The 18,604-nt window shown below is 41.9% G+C and overlaps 1 protein-coding gene across 14 annotated transcripts in view; it reads left to right on the top strand.

The window, feature by feature from the left end:
• Positions 1 to 18,604, top strand: part of LOC112250115 (receptor-type tyrosine-protein phosphatase kappa-like) — a 163,751-nt gene that overhangs the window by 39,515 nt on the left and 105,632 nt on the right. For all 14 annotated transcript variants that reach the window (XM_042321626.1, XM_042321634.1, XM_042321632.1 and 11 more), the window contains 2 exons: positions 5,145 to 5,267; positions 12,627 to 12,898. In XM_042321626.1, coding sequence (XP_042177560.1) covers positions 5,145 to 5,267; positions 12,627 to 12,898 — 395 coding nt within the window. The remainder of the gene's footprint in view (positions 1 to 5,144; positions 5,268 to 12,626; positions 12,899 to 18,604) is intronic.

Raw genomic sequence — 18,604 nt, 5'->3', positions numbered from 1 at the left:
GTTCCACACTATTAGTTGGCTTTATTAAAAATGGATTTTGTCATGTTTTTAGTAGGCTATATGAATGTCTAGGTTTTGCCTAAACGTATTGGTTTCTGCACTTTGAGCACAATGACTTGAATTCAATTAATTGTAGTTTTTCTATCTTCATACAGTTATTGTGTTCTATAGCCATGGTTGAATAATCCCTGACCGCAACAACACAACGATTATTAGCGTGTGTTATCCTGCTGTGTCTCTCTCTGGTCTAGACAGTTATGAAAGTATTTAATAGCATACATGGGCATAGCTTGGAGCTCTACAAAGGTTGCATATGCGTTATTTAAAGTGCACTTGCTTGTGGAGAAGATGCTATGCCACTTATTTACTTCTCAGAGCTATAATGCAGATCAATTGTCGTGTCTTGAGTGGGAGAGCATTGGGTCTCGTCCCTATGATAAAGAGAAATCATTTGCCCAGGTTGTCTACAGTGCAAATGCAAGACATGAACTATTATCAACGTATTCGGGCCAAGGTTGCTGTTGCCTTTTTTAGACTCTTTTAACGTTCTCAGTGCGTTGAATGTTTGGCTGAACCCTGCATTAACTTAGTCCCTTTAATGGTCATAAATATTCATTCCCAAGAATGAGGCTTGTATTACATTGCCCAATAACTGCCAGCAGTTTGTCCCTATATCCCTCACACAAACGGTGTCAAGCGGCTACAGTATATTTTATGTATGCGTTGTGATAGAGCTGTTAACCCCCTTTTTATCAACATTGCTCGCTCTTGAGGTTTATCAGCCACAATAATTATTTTATTATGTAAATGAAGCGCATACTATTATTTCATTAGCAGACTTCCAAATTTGAGTCCTCAGATTAGTATGCAAATCATCTCGTTGCTGTCCTTGCAGAAGACAGAGGGGATTTACAACTAATTTAAAAGCAGCTAGTTGTTCTGCAGCTATTAATGTAATTATGACACCGCTGACCTGTGATGTGATGCAATTATAACACCACTGTCTTGTGATTTGATGCAATTATAACACCACTGTCCTGTGATTTGATGCAATTATACCACCACTGTCCTGTGATTTGAGGCAATTATAACACCAATGATCTGTGATGTGATACAATTATAACACCACTGACCTGTGATGTATGTTTGCATAACATGGAACCCAAGCCGGCTGTGCGCGTGCGCCATCATGCATACATGTATTTTGTCCACCCACACCAAACGCGATCACGACACGCAGGTTAAAATGCCAAAACCAACTCTGAACCAATTACATTAATTTGTTGACAGGTCGAAAAGCATACATTTATGGCAATTTAGCTAATTTTTCCTATTTAGCTAGCTTGCTGTTGCTAGCTAATTTGTCCTGGGATATAAACATTGAGTTGTTATTTTACCTGAAATGCACAAGGTCCTCTACTCCGACAATTAATCCACACATAAAACGGTCAACCGAATCATTTCTAGTCATCTCTCCTCCTTCTAGGCATTTTCTTTTCTTGACTTTATATTGCGATTGGCCACTTTCATAAATTAGGTTCATTACCGCCACTGACCTCGTTCATCTTTCAGTCACGCACGTGGGTATAACCAATGAGGAGATGGCACATGGGTACCTGCTTCTATAAACCAATGAGGAGATGGGAGAGGCAGGACTTGCAGTGCGACCTGTGTCACAAATAGAACTGACTTGTAATTTAGCCCTTGGCAAATTGGCGTGCGCGAGCAGTGTGGGTGCAATAATTGAATAATATCGATTTCTAATTTATTTTGCAAAGCTTGCGCACGGTGTAGTCAGCTTGTAAGGAATGCAGACCGAGCGGCAGGTGACTGTCATTGAGGCTTAAATGTACCCTCAATGATGACTAGCGTCTACCTGGGCTTTGTTAATCAATGGTCCAAACTGTTTTGTCAACACATGGAGGGTTTATATTGATATCCTAAAGTTTTTAGTTTCGTGTCAGTAAATGAAATAGAAGACCAGAACACGACTCCAGACATAGATTATAAATGCTTGCAAGTCTACCAGAATAGCCTGGCCAGAGATGCACAGTGCTCAGGTGCCAGAGACTGTCAGATGGCTGTGTGTGTGTGTGTGTGTGTGTGTGGTGTGCTTGCAGATTGTGTGGTGGGGTGGCACACTGGTTTTACTGGCAGAACACTGAGAGAGAGGAGAAGGTGTTTGCTAAGACGTGGGCTGGAGGGTGGCTCTGCTGCCTGTGTGTGTGGGCAGACACTTTCACACACATTAGTCCCTCAGTGCCATACATCCAACAGACCCTCTCCTCTTCATGGATTATTCAAACTCACTATAACATATAGTACTCTCATAAAGTAGATTCATGCCAATTGCACGCTCCTTCGACTTGAGACATCAGTGGCATTGTGTTGTGTGACAAAATTGCACATTTTAGAGTGGCCTTTTATTATCCCCAGCACAGGGTTCACCTATGTAATGATCATGATTCTTGATATACCACACCTGTCAGGTGGATGGATTATCTTTACAAATAATTAAATGCTCACTAACAGGGATGAAAACAATTGGTGCACAACATTTTAGAGCAATAAGCTTTTTGTGCATATGGAACATTTCTGGGATCTTTTATTTCAGCTCATGAAACATGGGACCAACACTGTACGTGTTGTGTTTATATTTTTTGTTCAGTAAATATTCCTAAATTTGATTTAATCTGTTACGCTGTGTGCACTGAACTGACATGCATGATTGTTGCTGACAGGCCGATGTACAGATGAAAGGAATTAAATAGCCTATAATGAGCCGCGGCGCTCAATTCAGACAGCTGTGTGTAACCTACTGTAGCTGCTGTTAAGTAATTCAAAGCCTTTACTCCATCACTCAGGATGTAATTTTCCAGTGCTATTATTTTTTAGCATATAATGTTATTAAAACAAAATTAGACAACCCCATAGTAGAATATTTGACCTATTTACCTAGTCGACTTGTTGTTGTGTGTTCTATCTGAGAGAAATATTCATTTCGAGGCACATTCAAGTTATGATAGGGAGAGAAACATGTATTCTGACAAGCAGTCAATGCAGAACAATTCTTAATGCAATCGCGGGAAAACACGTTTGAAGCAGTTTTGGAAAATGTATTTTAAAAGTAGTTTGGGCCTTTGTTAAAAAAGGGTTTGGGTCCCTGTTTTCCATTGCGACCACTTTATTTATTTACTCCTTCAATTGCACGAGTATCATCGTTTTACAATTCAGTTACAACTGGAGTTTCAAGCATGGTTTAGGAGCAGCTGCGCAACAATGGTGATGGATCGTTTGAGAACGTACGCCTCTATTTGAACGGCTCTTTTTGGTGAAAGTCGGGAACCGAATCGTATATCTGAAAGAGCCATTCATTTGATTTGCATACTGTTACAAATGATTTTTGAGCTCCAGACATCAATCATCGGCAGATAAATTATAATGTTATTAATTCTGTAATGTGATTTCCCTCTTTGTCAATGGTAAATTCCTGTGTTACTCAGGATATGATGTCCAGGGAGGCCCTGTCTGGAAGTGACTCTAGCTTTGATTTGTTCTCATTGCTAAGATGTAGCCTAGTTGTGGGTTTATTCCACACCACTTGAATTAACCCTTGGAAAGATAAAAGAGTCGATGTTAACTTCAATTCTGAGTGTCCGCTTGATGTTTCCTCTGTATAGTTGACTGGAGTTTCAAATGAGAACCTCATTTGAGGTTCTGATATCTTAGTAAACACAGTGCATCCTCCTGTGGGAATAAGAACATCATTTTATTTTAGCTATAACCTTCTGTTAGCCAGTGTTAATTAGCATCTGTTTTTGTCCTGGAATTAAAATGCAAATGGTGATGTTTCTGTGTGCCATCACTGAGGTTTGAAAGGTCAGCGGTTGTACCCAGATAGGGTGACCTATTTCCATTTGTGAAGAACTCTCTCCTGGTAATGACCAGAGAGGTATGGGTCATTGACATGCACCTTTCCGGTCATTGGGATTTTAACCTACACTTACCCATGTTCAACTTTTACCATTAAATACAGACCTGGCAGTTCAGTTTCATAGCTTGCTAGAACACTCTGAGGAAGAATAACGCCGAACACAATCCTCTCTCTCTTCTCCGGCAACAAGCGATGATTCATCTAGAGAACTTGGAATGAGTATCTCTTCCCATAAGCCACCAGTGACCTCAGGTGGAATTGGCTACATGTATCAGGCACCCATGTCAAAGTCATTAGAGGCCTGTCTCTCCTCTCCACTCTGCTCGGCTCAGGGCCTCTGACATGTCGACTTCCAGACAGGGCCTGCAGGAGGGCCTTTGTTGTTGCATACCACCTCACAGATGACTGGCTTCAAGTTATGCCTGAAACTCAAAAAGGAGAGAGCTGTGTGACAGAGCTGTCTGGATGCCTGGCCCCCTCATGCTTACTCACTTGTCAGATCTTAGCACATGCTGAATTGCCCAACAGAGGAGACTCAATCTGGGTAGGAAGGGGGATAGGCCTATACTGCCTGGTACTCAGAGGCAGTGTTGTAAAGTACTTAAGTTAAAATACTTTTAAAAAGTACTACTTAAGTCATTTTTTCGGGTATCTATAGTTTACTATTTACATTTTTGACAACTTTTACTTCACTACATTCCTAAAGAAAATAATGTACTTTTTACTCCATACATTTTCCCTGAAGTACTCGTTACGTTTTGAATGCTTAGCAAGACAGGAAAAAGGTCAAATTCATGCACTTATAAAGAGAACATCCCTGGTCATCCCTAATGCCTCTGATCTGGCGGTCTCAACTAAACAAAAATTATTTGTTTGTAAATTATGTCTGAGTGTTGGACTCTGCCCCTGGCTATCGTTAAAAAAATATTATAATATATTTTATAAACGACATGTACTTTTAATAGTTAAGTATATTTAAAATCAAATACTTTTAGACTTTTACTCTTATTTTACTGGGTGACGTTCTCTTTTACTTGAGACATTTTCTGTTAAAGTATCTTTACTTTTACTCAAGTATGACAATTGAGTACCTTTTCAATCCACTGCTCAGAGGTACCACAGCTGTTGTAAATTAATACAATTAACAATGTTATTAATCGGCAATATGGGGTTAACCAAGTAAATTAACTAAAAAAAAATGTCCTTCCAGGTGGCTGTACATTTGACGATGGCCCAGCCCAGTGTGACTACCAGCAGGATCCCTATGACGACTTTGACTGGACCCATGTCAGCGCACAGGAAGTGCCATACTTGTCATCTGAACTGCCTCAAGGTGAGACTAACTCTGCCACCATGTCCACAAACCTAATGAATATTGTTTGTTCATTAGGCAAACATGACCAAGGCCACCACACCAGGTTCCCAACACCTGCTATGTAGAAAAACCATCAGAGGTTTTTTTAGACTCATATTTGCAGCTAAATGTGCAGGGTGTTCTATTTAGTGCTTCCAACAAGTATAGTATAGAATGTTTGGCTAATGTGTAAACTGACCAGAGTAAGTGTAGCTAATGAGGGAAATGCAGAGAGCAGCTCCTTTTGGAGAGAAGGAAGGAATGTGAAACAATGAATAGATGGAAGGAAATTAATCTCAGAGCCTTCTGGTCTGCTCTGTCTTTGTTACTCCTCACAATGCATTCTTAATTCCAACCTTTCACAATTGTAATGAAAATTTCATTTCATTTTAATTTCCCGGGTAGAGAAGAAAAGCTTTGTGCTCAGCAGCAAAATGTCTATTTAGGTTTGAACACTGTCATACACGGAATAATGAAGGCTCTTAAATAAGATCAGGGAAGGCGGCGTTGTGAGTACGTGGAGAGCATGGGCCCTGCGACCTTGCCTATTCACCTCTCCACAGCGTAATCACTTGCATTCAGACAGGAATGATGTGCATAGGAAATTAAAGCATTTCACTTTCAGCAAAAATTCCCAATTAATAAGATCGAAGGTAATTAATCATGCAAGGGAACAGAGAAGGTAATCAGCAGATTGTCTGAACAAGGTTGTGTCCCATTACAATGTTCCACAATAAGGCTGTCATATGCCTTTGTCTGGCCCAAAAATGATGGCTGGGCACATTTTACAACACGACTGGACCGGAAACCAGAAATATCTGGTTAAACTTCTCTCGCAGTTAAGACATTTGAGGAATTTATTATGGGACAGAACTACATTGCACTTGTCACTGTAGTGTTAAAAGATGGCATGAGGAAAAAGCAATAGCATATAACATGTCTAACGGTGATAGTTCTGGCTCTGAGGATCTTTGTCCTACCATTGTTGGAGGATGACACAGTAGTTTTCCTTTGTTCCTCTGTGGTGCTTAACTATGTCAGTTACGTTTAATCACCTAGTTTCTCAGGTAGAGACGGTGCAGCGAACATTATAGCAGATGTTCATTTAATCTAAAGAGGAGGCATGAGTTGGCTTCCATTCCAATGGGAATTAGTTCCATTACCAGGCCTGTCGGATTTGTTTGAAAATTCGCCATAGCAGTGATAATGAGAGAAAATCGTTGTTTCATTCATCATGACTTCAAGCGTGAACTAAAGCAGGTGGAATGATTATCTCGCTAGCAAAAAAAAATCCTCACCTTTTTGTAAACCCCCCTAAATGTAAACCCCCCTAAATGTGCTGGATAATCAATTACTTCAGAGAAACCTATGTAGTGACTAACTAGAATATTACCACATTGTGGTTGCCTGAGAATAATGTGAGGGGTTCTCTAGCTGAGATCCTCTATATTAATAGGTGAAAGGATATGAGGTTGACTGAAGGACCCCCCCCCCCCCATAACGATGCAAACAGAGCTCCTGCATGATTTCATCAGCCTCCTATGTTTTCCAGCTAGCAACCAGCTCTCGCAAATGAAATAAGCTTTATCATAAAGTAGCATAACATACTTTCTCAGCCAGGAAGGATGAAAAGCAAACCCAACAGGGAGTTCCCATGAGGAGATAACAAGTGCTATTTACCACGCAGAAACCTTCCGTCCTTATCTCTCTGAATACCACAAATGCTTGAGACTCCCTCGGTCAATATTCATTTGGAGCTGTGCTTATAGCTTGGCCCTGGCGCGGTAAGGCTCGGCTCAGGCTTGGCTCAGTCCTGTGCCAGTGTCAGCCCCTGTAGGTCTATTTAGCCTCCCATTGGAGATGCTGAGTGGGTGTAGAACACTGACTGCACCATTATGTCAAACCCCATGCCTCTCTCTCGGAGTACTGGTGCTCCTGGGTAGACCTACATCTCCCCTGTCGATACAGGCTCATCCCTAATGTGAGGCAGGGCAGTTTATTACAAGGTGAAGCCTGCTTTTTTTGCACTGTTAGAGTAGAATCACTTTTAAAAATAAAAGAAGCATGGATTGAATTGGCAGAATATTTTTTATCTCTGTTTCCTTTGTAACTCACGTGACTGTACTGCCAGCGGTTGAGGCCATGTTGGGTGACAGCCATCTTGTGGACTGGCATTCATCCTCTGGATACCTGACATTGAAGTTGAAAGCTCTGCTCTAAAATACATATTTATTTCATATTCCGCCTTTGGATGAGTACTTGTTAATTAAGTCATAGGAAATAAAATGATACCATGTTATATTCAATTTGAGGTTGTATTGTTTGTCTAAATCTAGCAATGATATTCTTCCCATTAGTCTTTCTTGGATTGTTTTTTCTAAGCTTTCCAGGACAAAACTCATCTCTGCATGAACACTGATATAACAGCAAAATTGGATAGAAGGATGGAAAATAAGTAGGATTTTTACAGTTGGAAGTTGGAACAGAAACAGTCTGCCAACACAAGATTCCACTTAGCTGGGTAAATAGTTTTTTTGACTGGGTAGTATACTGTAGTACACGTTGTTTTGTGTGTAGTTTTGTTGGTAGAGTACTATTGTCTGTTTTATCCCTATTTTCTTCATTGTAGTTTTAAACTCTGTGGTTGTGCCTGTTGAAGACATGTGGCAGAACTTTGGCGACTTCTAAGTATTTTTTTTAAACCCCCAAAATCCCTAGTTTTGAAAGTGACTATTTACTGGAAGCTGTGGTGCCATTTCTAGGGCTGTGATGATACCAGTATTGCGGTATTTTTTTCCATGGCAAAACTTTCACCACAAAGCAGACCCTCTTTGGTCCTTGAAAAACTTGCTATATGTAAATTATTGTGTCCTATAGCTTGGAAACTAAATAAATGTGACTCTTGATGAAAACATTTAGAGAGAGAGAGACACTCCAGCTGCTTTGACACCTTGTGATGAACTGTATACATTGACACAAAGAGGAGAGGCGATTGTGTTCGGTTAGCTCGAACAAAGCGGCTCTGATGTGAATGGCTATCGGGTTTTCAATACAAACACCACCAGGCATAAACATCTGATTTTGATCTGCTGCGCAATATTAAACAGTCTGTATGGTGTTGGATATGAGTGGTATGCTCATTTTCTTGAGTCAAACATAATGCATGAAAGCACAATTTTATAAACTGTTGGCTCACACTTCTTAAACAACTTTCAGAAGTAAATTGAATTGACATGAATTCATTCTTCGTGGAGGTTGGATTATGATCAAGAACTTAATCCCACCCACCCCCCCACCCCCCCCGAAGTGAATGAGCTGTTCTACTTTTTGAGAATCCCATATTTCAGCTGAATTTATCTGGTCCAGAGTTGATTTAGACTGAGGCCTTCCCCTGTTCCCCAGGCCAAAGTCTTTATCAGATCCAATGTTCTGGAGCTCTGCAGAGGAATACCACCACAGCACCAGTCTGTGGCACTCCCTCCCCTGACACCATGGAGAAACCAGTGCTTTGTGGCAGAGCAGCGCTGTACTCAACTGATCTTAATTGCAGGTTGTTGCTTTTTAGAGAATGGAGGTTTGTAATCTGTCGTAAAGCAGCAGTTGAGGGGAGGCCTGGTTTCTGGTGTTTTCAGCTGTGGTTTAAGAGTAGACCCAGCTGCATCCTGAAACACTGCTTATACACCTGAGAAGGGTTCTGGCCCTGATGTCATTGATTGGTTTAACAGATTTTCGCCTTTGAGACACATTACTTGATCTTGGTTTGTCATGGATGTCATGCCTCATGTAAAAAACGTCATTCTAAGGGACCGAAGTGGTTCTTCCGACATCAAATGTGGAATCAATCATAAATCAGACAAAATATATTTACTAGACTGTAATTCAGAGGTGACAAACTATCATGTTCAAGTTTTATTGGAGGCACAAACAGAAGAAAGGTGGTGAATTTGTTTGTTTTCAATCTACATGAATCAACGCTGATTTCAAACGCTGTTTAGAAAATTATTTCCATTAGTCCCACTTGCTGTACAATTATTTCCCCCTCAGAACAAAGTCCAATGATTTTTAATAGGAAAAAAGTATTGATTCTGTTCAACTTTGGACTTCCTTTGTTTGAGTTTTAGTGGGAAAGTGAAATAAATAAATAAAATCATAGTCTTGCGAAATAGAATTGCCAACTCCTTTTGACTGTAGCTCTGTTGCCGTTTCTTTAGTTTTTCCTCTGACAGCTTGCTGATCGCTCTCTCATAAAGAAGTAACGCATGAGAGAGAAACAGACAAGTTTTTTTTAGGCCTCATGTTTATTTTGTACCTTGATGAGAAACACACTGCCTGGCCTTGAACAGTCCGTAAGAGAGGGTGTAGGGAGGGGGAAGGGGGGGTGTTGAGAGGGGAGGGCCGACCGCCTAGCTTTGGGGAGGAAGGCTTTCTTGTATGTTTTCCTAAAATAAACCTTGAACCGTCAAACTCCCATTGTTCCCAATGACAAAACTCGCCTTTGAGCACAAAACATTTCAAAGGTCTTCAATTGAAATGTTTGGAAATGTATACCTTTTAAACAATTAGCTATTCGGGAATACCTTTCTTCGTCTACACCCATTCCGCATCGTTCACACCATCTTAAGCTTTAGCCCCACCAATCTCTTTAAGGGTTGATCCGAGCATTGTGTCGTAACAACAGCAGTCAAGCACCCAAGCTAACTGGCTAATTTTGGCTAGATACTTCCAGACACAAATGAGAGAACAGCACACTGACCATTTTACTCGCCCTAGCAGAGCTGGTTAGGCTGTTTTTACGTTATCCAGATCGTTGGTGACTGCAACTGTGCAGCTGGCAACAATTTACACTTTTTTGCCAACGTTTACTGACACCGGCCATATTCACCGGGTGTTGAGCGTTCGTAAATTCGTCAGTTATTCTGTGCTCTGGCACACTCAGACAAGAATACTCTGAAATCAGAGTAGATAACCAGAGCGAATTTACCAGCTACGTCTACAACAGTTGTCACAGTGACATTCTATTGAAATGGTTACTTGCATAGTGGAGTCTTTTGTTAAGACATGTAGCTAGTTAAGTAAACAGTGAACCATAATCCCAACTCATGACGTTACCACCCTGCATGAATCTGTAGGTAGCTAACCAACCAGGTTCAATGTTAGCTAGCTAACATTAGGCTATAACTAGCAAAGCAAATGGCTCTGAGATACGAATAATAAGATCATACACACAATGTTAGCTAGCGAGCCAGCCAGCTAATGTTAGCTAGCTAGCTAACAGTACACTTTAACTTAAAATGAAAATGACTGTCAACATTAGAAAAATGTATTATCTGAAAATGTAGCTAGCTAGACTATCTTATCTTACCCACTGTATATAGCCTCGTTATTAAGTCATTTTCTTGTTTGATAGTAGAGGTTTCTTTGCAATAATTCGGCCATGAAGGCCTGATTCACACAGTCTCCTCTGAACAGTTGACGTTGAGATGTGTCTTTTACTTGAACTCTGTGAAACATTTGTTTGGGCTGCAATCTGAAGTGTAGTTAATTGCCGAATATCTGAGGCTGATAACTCTAATGAACTTATCCTCTGCAGCAGAAGTAACTCTGGGTCTTCCTTTCCTGTGGCGGTCCTCATGAGAGCCAGATTCATATCATATTGCTTGATGGTTCTTGCAACTGCACTTGAAGAAACTTTCAAAGTTCTTGAAATGTTCTGCATTGACTGACCTTAATGTCTTAAAGTGATGATGTTGTTTCTCTTTGCTTATTTCAGCTGTTCTTGCCATAATATGGACTTGGTCTTTTACCAAATAGGGCTATCTTCTGTATACCAACCCTACCTAGTCACAACGCAACTGATTGGCTCAAACCCATTAAGAAGGAAATAATTTCCACAAATTAACTTTTAACAAGGCACACCTGTTCATTGAAATGCATTCCATGTGTCTGCCTCATGAAGCTGGTTGAGAGAATACCAAGAGTGTGCAAAGCTGTCATCAAGGCAAAGGGTGACTTCCTTGAAAAATCTCAAACCTTTTTGGTTACTACATGATTCCGTATGTGTTATTTCATAGTTTTGATGTCTTCACTATTATTTTATAGTAAAAATAAAGAAACCCCCTTGCGTGAGTAGGTGTGTCCAAACTTTTGACTGGTATTGTATACTACTGCATCACTCCAAAGACCCTCCTGTTTTCTCTGTATTTGTCCTACCTAGATGAAAGCAGATCAATCATTCAGACCACTGTCTTGAAAATATCGTCCACTTCACAGCAAATCATCTTCATTTAAAAAAAAAACAGCACAGATAAAACACTGCCAGATGGTTTCCTAAAAGATTTCTTACAAATGTATATTTGCTTAGAGCTATACACACAATGTTGGGTCAGAGTTTTGTTGCAATATGAGTCATCAGAACTGAGCTTGAATTGGATTCATTGATTTGGCAGGCCTGAAAATGTTGAACAGATGTACTGTTTTTGTGACAAATGGTTTTGAAATGAGGCCTTGGTGTCTTGCTTAAGGGAATATCAGTCAAAAATATATATGCAACATGCAACAATTTCAAAGATTTTGCTAAGTTACCATTCATATAAGGAAATCGGTCAATTGAAATTAATTCATTAGGCCTTAATCTATGGATTTCACATGACTGGGCAGAGACGTAGACGTGGGTGGACCTTAGAGGGCATAGATCCACCCACTTGGGAGCCAGGCCCAGCCAATCAGAATGAGTTTTTCCCCACAAAAGGACTTTTTTTACAGACAGAAATACTCCTCCTTGACAAAGGATCAAATGCTCACTAACAGGGATTTAAACAAATTTGTGCACAGAATTAGAGATAAATAAATGTTTTTTGTCCATATGGAACATTTCTGGGATATTTTATTTCAGCTCATGAAACATGGGACCAGGACTTTACAGATTGCGTTTATATTTTTGTTCAGTGTAGTTTGTTCCTTCAAATGTAAATGACCTGCACTGAACTCTACATGGACATTTTCAAAAAATAATCTTATTCGTTCTCATTTAGTGGATAAAACTGTATTCAATCAATTAAATGTCCTTTGAAACATTTCTCTTTGTTTGGTCTTTACTCAAAGTTTGCCACTAAGAAACATCCCACTGGACATAGATGTCAATTCAATGTCTATTCCACGTTGGTTCTACGTAATTTAATTGAAATGACGTGGAAACAACGTTGATTCAACCAGTGTGTTCCCAGTGGGATTGGACCACTTAAAGTGGAGTGGGTAACCCTTGGTTCGCTGAGAGTCTGACTCTAGGCCCTTCTTCTCTCCATGTCCTATAATGCCCCATCTTCTCCTATCCCCCCTCAGGTTCCTACATGATGGTGGACTCCTCCCAGCACGATGCCGGAGAGAAGGCACGCATTCAGCTGCCAGTAATGAAGGAAAACGACACCCACTGTATTGACTTCAACTACTTATTGTATACTCAAGATGGCTCCAGCCCGGGGACCCTGAACATCCTGGTAAAGGTTAACAAAGGTCCCCTGGCTAATCCCATCTGGAATGTGACCAGCTACACCGGGAAGGACTGGCTCCGGGCTGAGCTGGCCGTCAGTACCTTCTGGCCTAACGAGTATCAGGTACATAGACTCACTACACCATTGCAATACCTATTACGTTTCAAAGTTTGTTCGCCACGTGCACAGGATACAACAGGTGTAAAACAGTTCAGTGAAATGCTTACTTGAGAGCTCTTTCCCAAAAATGCAGTTAATAATAATAATAATAATAAAATTAAGTAAAACGCTATAAGTATCCATCTGGGGCCATATCAAATATCTCAGAGTAGGAGTGCTGATCTAGGATAGGTTTTTACTTTTAGATCAAAATAAATAAGATTACATGGACAGGGGGATTGATCCTAGATCGGCTCTCCTACTCAAAGACACTTTATGCATATAGACCAAGGCCTCTGCAGCAATGATATGGAGATGGACCTATTGGCTGTATGTCTCCCATCACTGCATCTCCCGTACGGACTCGGGAACTTGTGAACGTCGAGAGCCATGCGTCCCCCGAAACACAACCCTGCCAAGCCGCACTGCTTTTTGACACACTGCTCGCTTAACCTTAACCCAGCCGCACCAATGTGTCAGAGGAAACACAGTACAACTGGCGAACGTGTCACCCCTGCCACAGGAGTTGCTAGAGCACGATGGTGCAAACCCTCCCCCTACCCGGACAATGCTGGGCCAATGCTGCCTCATGGGTCTCCCGGTCGTGGCCGGCTGCAACACAGCCCGGGATCAAACCCAGGTCTGTAGTGATGCCTCAAGCACTGTGATGCAGTGCCTTAGACCACTATACCACTCAGGAGGCCCTGTAAATACATTTTTTTAGGAGGAGTGTACATTGGGTGGGGAGTGATTTATTAATCTCTTTAGATTAATATCATTAATCCTTCCTTACAGCCAGATTTATAACTGATAAGCAAAGCTCTCAAGTATTTTATTTATTTATTTAACCAGTTAAGAACAAATTCTTATTTACATTGACGGCCTACCCCGGCCAAACCCTAATCCGGACAACGCTGGGCCAATTGTGCGCCGCCCTATGGGACTCTCAATCATGACTGGAATCAAACCAGGCTGTATCACAAAGTAGCCAGCTCTGTATGAGAATGGATGGTTAAGGAGGAGGTATGGAGAGGTGAAGAAGACCTACAGCACTGTTTTGCACTTGTGTTTCCCTGTCAGGGATGTGGTCCTAAAATAATTAATGACTGGTACTAATAAGTCCAATAACACACACACACACACACACAGAGGCACACACACATGCATGTATGCAACCACACACACTAATGAGGGCTTGTCTTGTAGCAATGTGGCTGAGTTGAGCTTAGGCTAGGTCACGGATTTATCTGTGTTGACCCGGACTCAGGATTCAGGAGTGGATGCTGGGGCACACAGGCAATGTGTGTGGCTGTGTACGCCAGAGGGGCCCAGCAGGATAGCTGCATATCACTCTGTGCCATCTAAAGCCGGTCTGACAACCCTATCATCCCAGCCCTAAGTATGGGTTCTCAGTGAGGTATTCAGGGGTGACAATCCTAACTGCCCAGAGCTATACCTCTCAAAGGCTGTGAAACAGGAGCAAGGGTGCCAGCCAGGTTCTTTATCCTCAGAGTCCTGCTAATAGCTCCTGCTGCTGCAGCTTAGAACATAATGCAGAGGCAGGTTTTTATTTCCCTTGCAGTTCCCCTCCAATGTAGCCATGCGAGATGGGTACATTGACCGTAAATGACTGAAAACTGATTTGAAATATTCAGAATGCATGTCAATTGATAAGAGCAGAGACTTTGAAAGCTAAAGACGTTGGACTAGATTTAGTGAGAACCTTTGCAATTATCAAATGGCCATGTAGCTGGTGTACTCTCGCCTCCTGTTCCCCTCTCCTTTCGCTCTTCAGATACTTTATTTATCCGCCTTTTGGAATGGGATTTGATTCGGTAAGCTCGCCTCCCTCTCTCTGCCAATTTCGTTTGCATTTTGCCGTCACCTCTTCTCTCTGTGTGGTTAATGAAACCCGTGGCCTGTCATGTCACTAATTGGAAGGAATGAATGATTCAGTACTCTGGTCAACACGTCATCTAGGAGTGATGGGGAATTTTAAGTGGCTGGTGCGTATTCTTATTATTCTAATCAGATTTGAGTTTTTTTTGTGTCCTTTGCTCGTGGTGTCAGACCTAGAGTTGTAATGACCTGTCATGCTGACAATGGCTAGTGTAAATGGACACTCCCGTGTTTCCACATGTTTCTGTGAGGACACTTTGCTGTAATACCAGAATAGTAGTGAGAGATGAGAGGTGAAATAGGACTATTCAATTCCATAAGCATGTTATGAAATGTTTAATTTGATAAAGCATCTGAAAAGATAAGGTAGGTGTACTTACATTGGAGTGAGCTATTAAGGAAGTGATTGAAGGAGAGAGAAAAAAAGGCTTGGCCACAGGTGTGCGTGCTTGTGTCTTTGTTTCATTATATTTGGTTGCCTCTGCTGGTCACAAGTAGTCATTACGTCTTTTATATCTTCTAAGTTAAGCACATTCTGAAATAAGGTCACTGCACACATGCAGATTCTCAATTTATTCAATCAATAATTATTTTGTATTTTTTTAAAGGGTCCATCCATATATCCATCATCAACTCATCAATTGAGTATTTTTCAGTGTTGATTCATAACTCTAGCTATTTCACAAAGGCAGCCTACTAAAACTGTATAAACCACATTCGGGTAAAACATTTTTTTATCGTAGGCCCGGGATTTAGTGGGTGACTCATCAACCCATTTTTCCTCCCCTGCTGAAGGACATTTTGTGTCTCCTACTGAGCTGCTGTCTTCCTAAAGGTGTGCTGGTAAAGGCCTTTTGTAAATGGATCCCCTCATAGACACCTGGCAGCCCCACACCCCCGTCCCACACCCCCTGCAGAGAGCGGAGCAAGCTTAGACATTTTAGCCTGTAAATTAGACTACACACAGGGGATTAGGGATCATTTAGGAGAGCAGTGCATTATAATTAATAGTCTCTAATATTAGAGGTGATACACTAATGAAACTCTAGGGCCAGTGACACCATGTCTCTTTCTGGTTCTCTCTGTCTCTCATTTACTCTGTCTCTCTCTCTCTCTCTCTCTCTGTCTCTCTTTCTTATTCTCTGTCTCTCTTTCTCATTCTCTGTCTCTCTTTCTCATTCTCTGTCTCTTTCTCATTCTCTGTCTCTCTTTCTCATTCTCTCTCTTTCTCATTCTCTGTCTCTCTCTCATTCTCTGTCTCTCTGTCTCATTCTCTCTGTCTCATTCTCTCTTTCTCTCATTCTCTCTTTCTCTCATTATCTCTGTCTCTCTCTCTCTTTCTCTCTCGCTCTTTCTCTCTCGCTCTTTCTCTTATTCTCTCTCTCGCTCTTTTTCTTTCCCTCTCTGAGGCTGCTGTTTATTTTATGTTTGTCCGCATTTCTCTGAATCCACATCACGTTGAACATTGGTGTCTTTGTCACCTTTGATTGGAGTGATGACACCAGACACAAATTTGACAGCTGGTCATTTTGTGCATAAATATTGTCTGTTACTATAGAGAATCATGTGATTTTACCTTAATAATAGGTCTTTATTTCTGGCATTTCCATTTAAATAAATTACTAAATAGGGTTAATTAAACATGTCATAAGGAATGGTTACGTAATAATAAGTTAGAAGTGAGATTACATCCTGTCTGGGGAGTGTTAAGGTATTGTCAGATATTATGCCAGAATGTAACGTTTTCAGCTGAGCACATATTAGTGAAATGGTCATACATGCGTGATGTGTCAATATACTATTTGTGTGTCTCTTCAGACAATGTTGACTAAATTCCATGGATACTGACCTAAATGGTCTTACCCGCGGTCCAGAACCCTCAGCTTTAGTTGTCTTCAGGGGTGTGTGCGCGTCTTCAGAACAGTTTTAATTAATGGAGTGGCAAGTGAGGTCTTACATGAGTGTGAGTCACAAGGAGTGTGTGAGTGGGCAAGCCACTCCTGGTTGTGTACACTTGGTGTGGGTGGGGGTTGGTTAGTGCAAATGTGTGTGAGTGGAAAAGAAAGAACGCATTGTTTGGGAGGGTTGAGGTCTGAAGGCTGAGGGCTGGCATCTCTTATTAACGCCGTTCCACCTCCACCTCCTCCTCATTATCTTGGCTTTCTGCCCTCCCAACTCAGACTCATTCCTGACTCTCTGACTGAGTGTGAACCTATAGATGGCTGGCAGAAGGTTGTGTATGTGAATACAGCCCTCCTGTCAAGTAGAAATAACAGGTCTTATCATAACGGTCCAGTGCTGACTGTGCTACATTGAGTTAAATTGCATTCTTGCACTGAGGGCTTTCTCCAGCCGACGCAGAGCTATCCAATACATCCATTAGGGTCATTTAATCAGTGTTAATGACACACTCTTAAGATGATTAACATGATTAGAGCCACACTCGCTATGGATTCTAGAGTCTAATTCTTATTGAAGTGAAATGAGCCTGAGCCCTTTGAAAGACTTGAGTTGGCTGTTCCATTGTGGTCAGTGTTGGTTCTATATTCACTAGATATCCTATCCCTGGTTTAGTGGTTTGATTTTGGTCAGGAATTTGTTCTCAGTTAGCTACAATCTGAGTGAACATCTACACACACCACAGGCCTCTTCCCTCCCTCCTTCTCATCATGCTTCAGACTTAATCTCGCCAAGTGTAATCACTCTAATTTGGCCCCGGCTATTGATCTGAATACTGAAACAATCAATGTTAATAACGTAGAATCTCACTTTTGTACCTCAAAAAATGTTTAGATTTTTCAGAAGCCCTTACTTCATTATTGTCGGGGCTCTCTGCCGTAATAAAGTAATGGGCCCTTATGCCGGCATGCAGCGGGTGAAATGATACATTGAAATTGATAACACAAAGCTAGAGATTACTCTTCAACTATGAGGGATGTGCCTCCTATGGACCGCCCTGTGAGGAATCATGGGTGGGAGTCTGAAGGCAGAATATATTGCTTCTAATGGGCCATCCTGGAGGAGAAAGAGAGCCTGCGCAGCCGTGCACATCCCACCGGAGGCCTCAAAACAGGGTGCTGCATCTTTCCTTCAAGGCAAACATTTCGGCACATATTTTATTTTCTCCCCCTGTAGACGTGATGAATGACGTCTCCCGGGCTGCTCCCGCGGAAATAAAAGGCTTTTCCTTCATCACATTTGTATCAATTGTTTTATTTCTTCTGACAATGTTTACTCTGTGAGCGCTGTGGTAATGATCAGCGGAATAAATGCAGTTGGGGGAGGGTTGTGTAGCTCCTCCAGCAGAATGCCTCTCCTCCTCCCTCCTCCTCTCTCCCTCCTCTCTCCCTCCTCCCTCCCTCCTCTCTCCTCCCTCCCTCCCTCCTCTCTCCTCCCTCCCTCCCCCTCCCCCCTCCCTCCTTCCTCTCTCCTCCCTCCCTCTCTCCTCCCTCCCTCCTCTCCTCCTCCCTCCTCTCCTCCTCCCTCCTCTCTCTCCTTCCCTCCTCTCTCCTCCTCCCTCTCTCCTCCTCCCCCTCCTCTCTTCCTCCCTCCTCTCTCTTCCTCCCTCCTCTCTTCCCTCCCTCCTCTCTCCTCCTCCCTCCTCACTCCTCTCTCTCCCTCCCTCCTCTCTCCTCATCCCTCCTCTCTCTTCCTCCCTCCTCTCTCTTCCTCCCTCCACTCTCCTCCTCCCTCCTCACTCCTCTCTCTCCCTCCCTCCTCTCTCCTCCTCCTTTCTCCTCTCTCCTCCCTCTTCCTCTCTCCTCCCTCCCT

This window comes from Oncorhynchus tshawytscha, linkage group LG05, assembly GCF_018296145.1.
Source record: "Oncorhynchus tshawytscha isolate Ot180627B linkage group LG05, Otsh_v2.0, whole genome shotgun sequence".
In the NCBI taxonomy this organism is placed as follows: Eukaryota; Metazoa; Chordata; class Actinopteri; order Salmoniformes; family Salmonidae; genus Oncorhynchus; species Oncorhynchus tshawytscha.
Note: the sequence above shows the minus strand (reverse complement) of the source record. Positions and strands in the feature narration are given on the sequence as shown.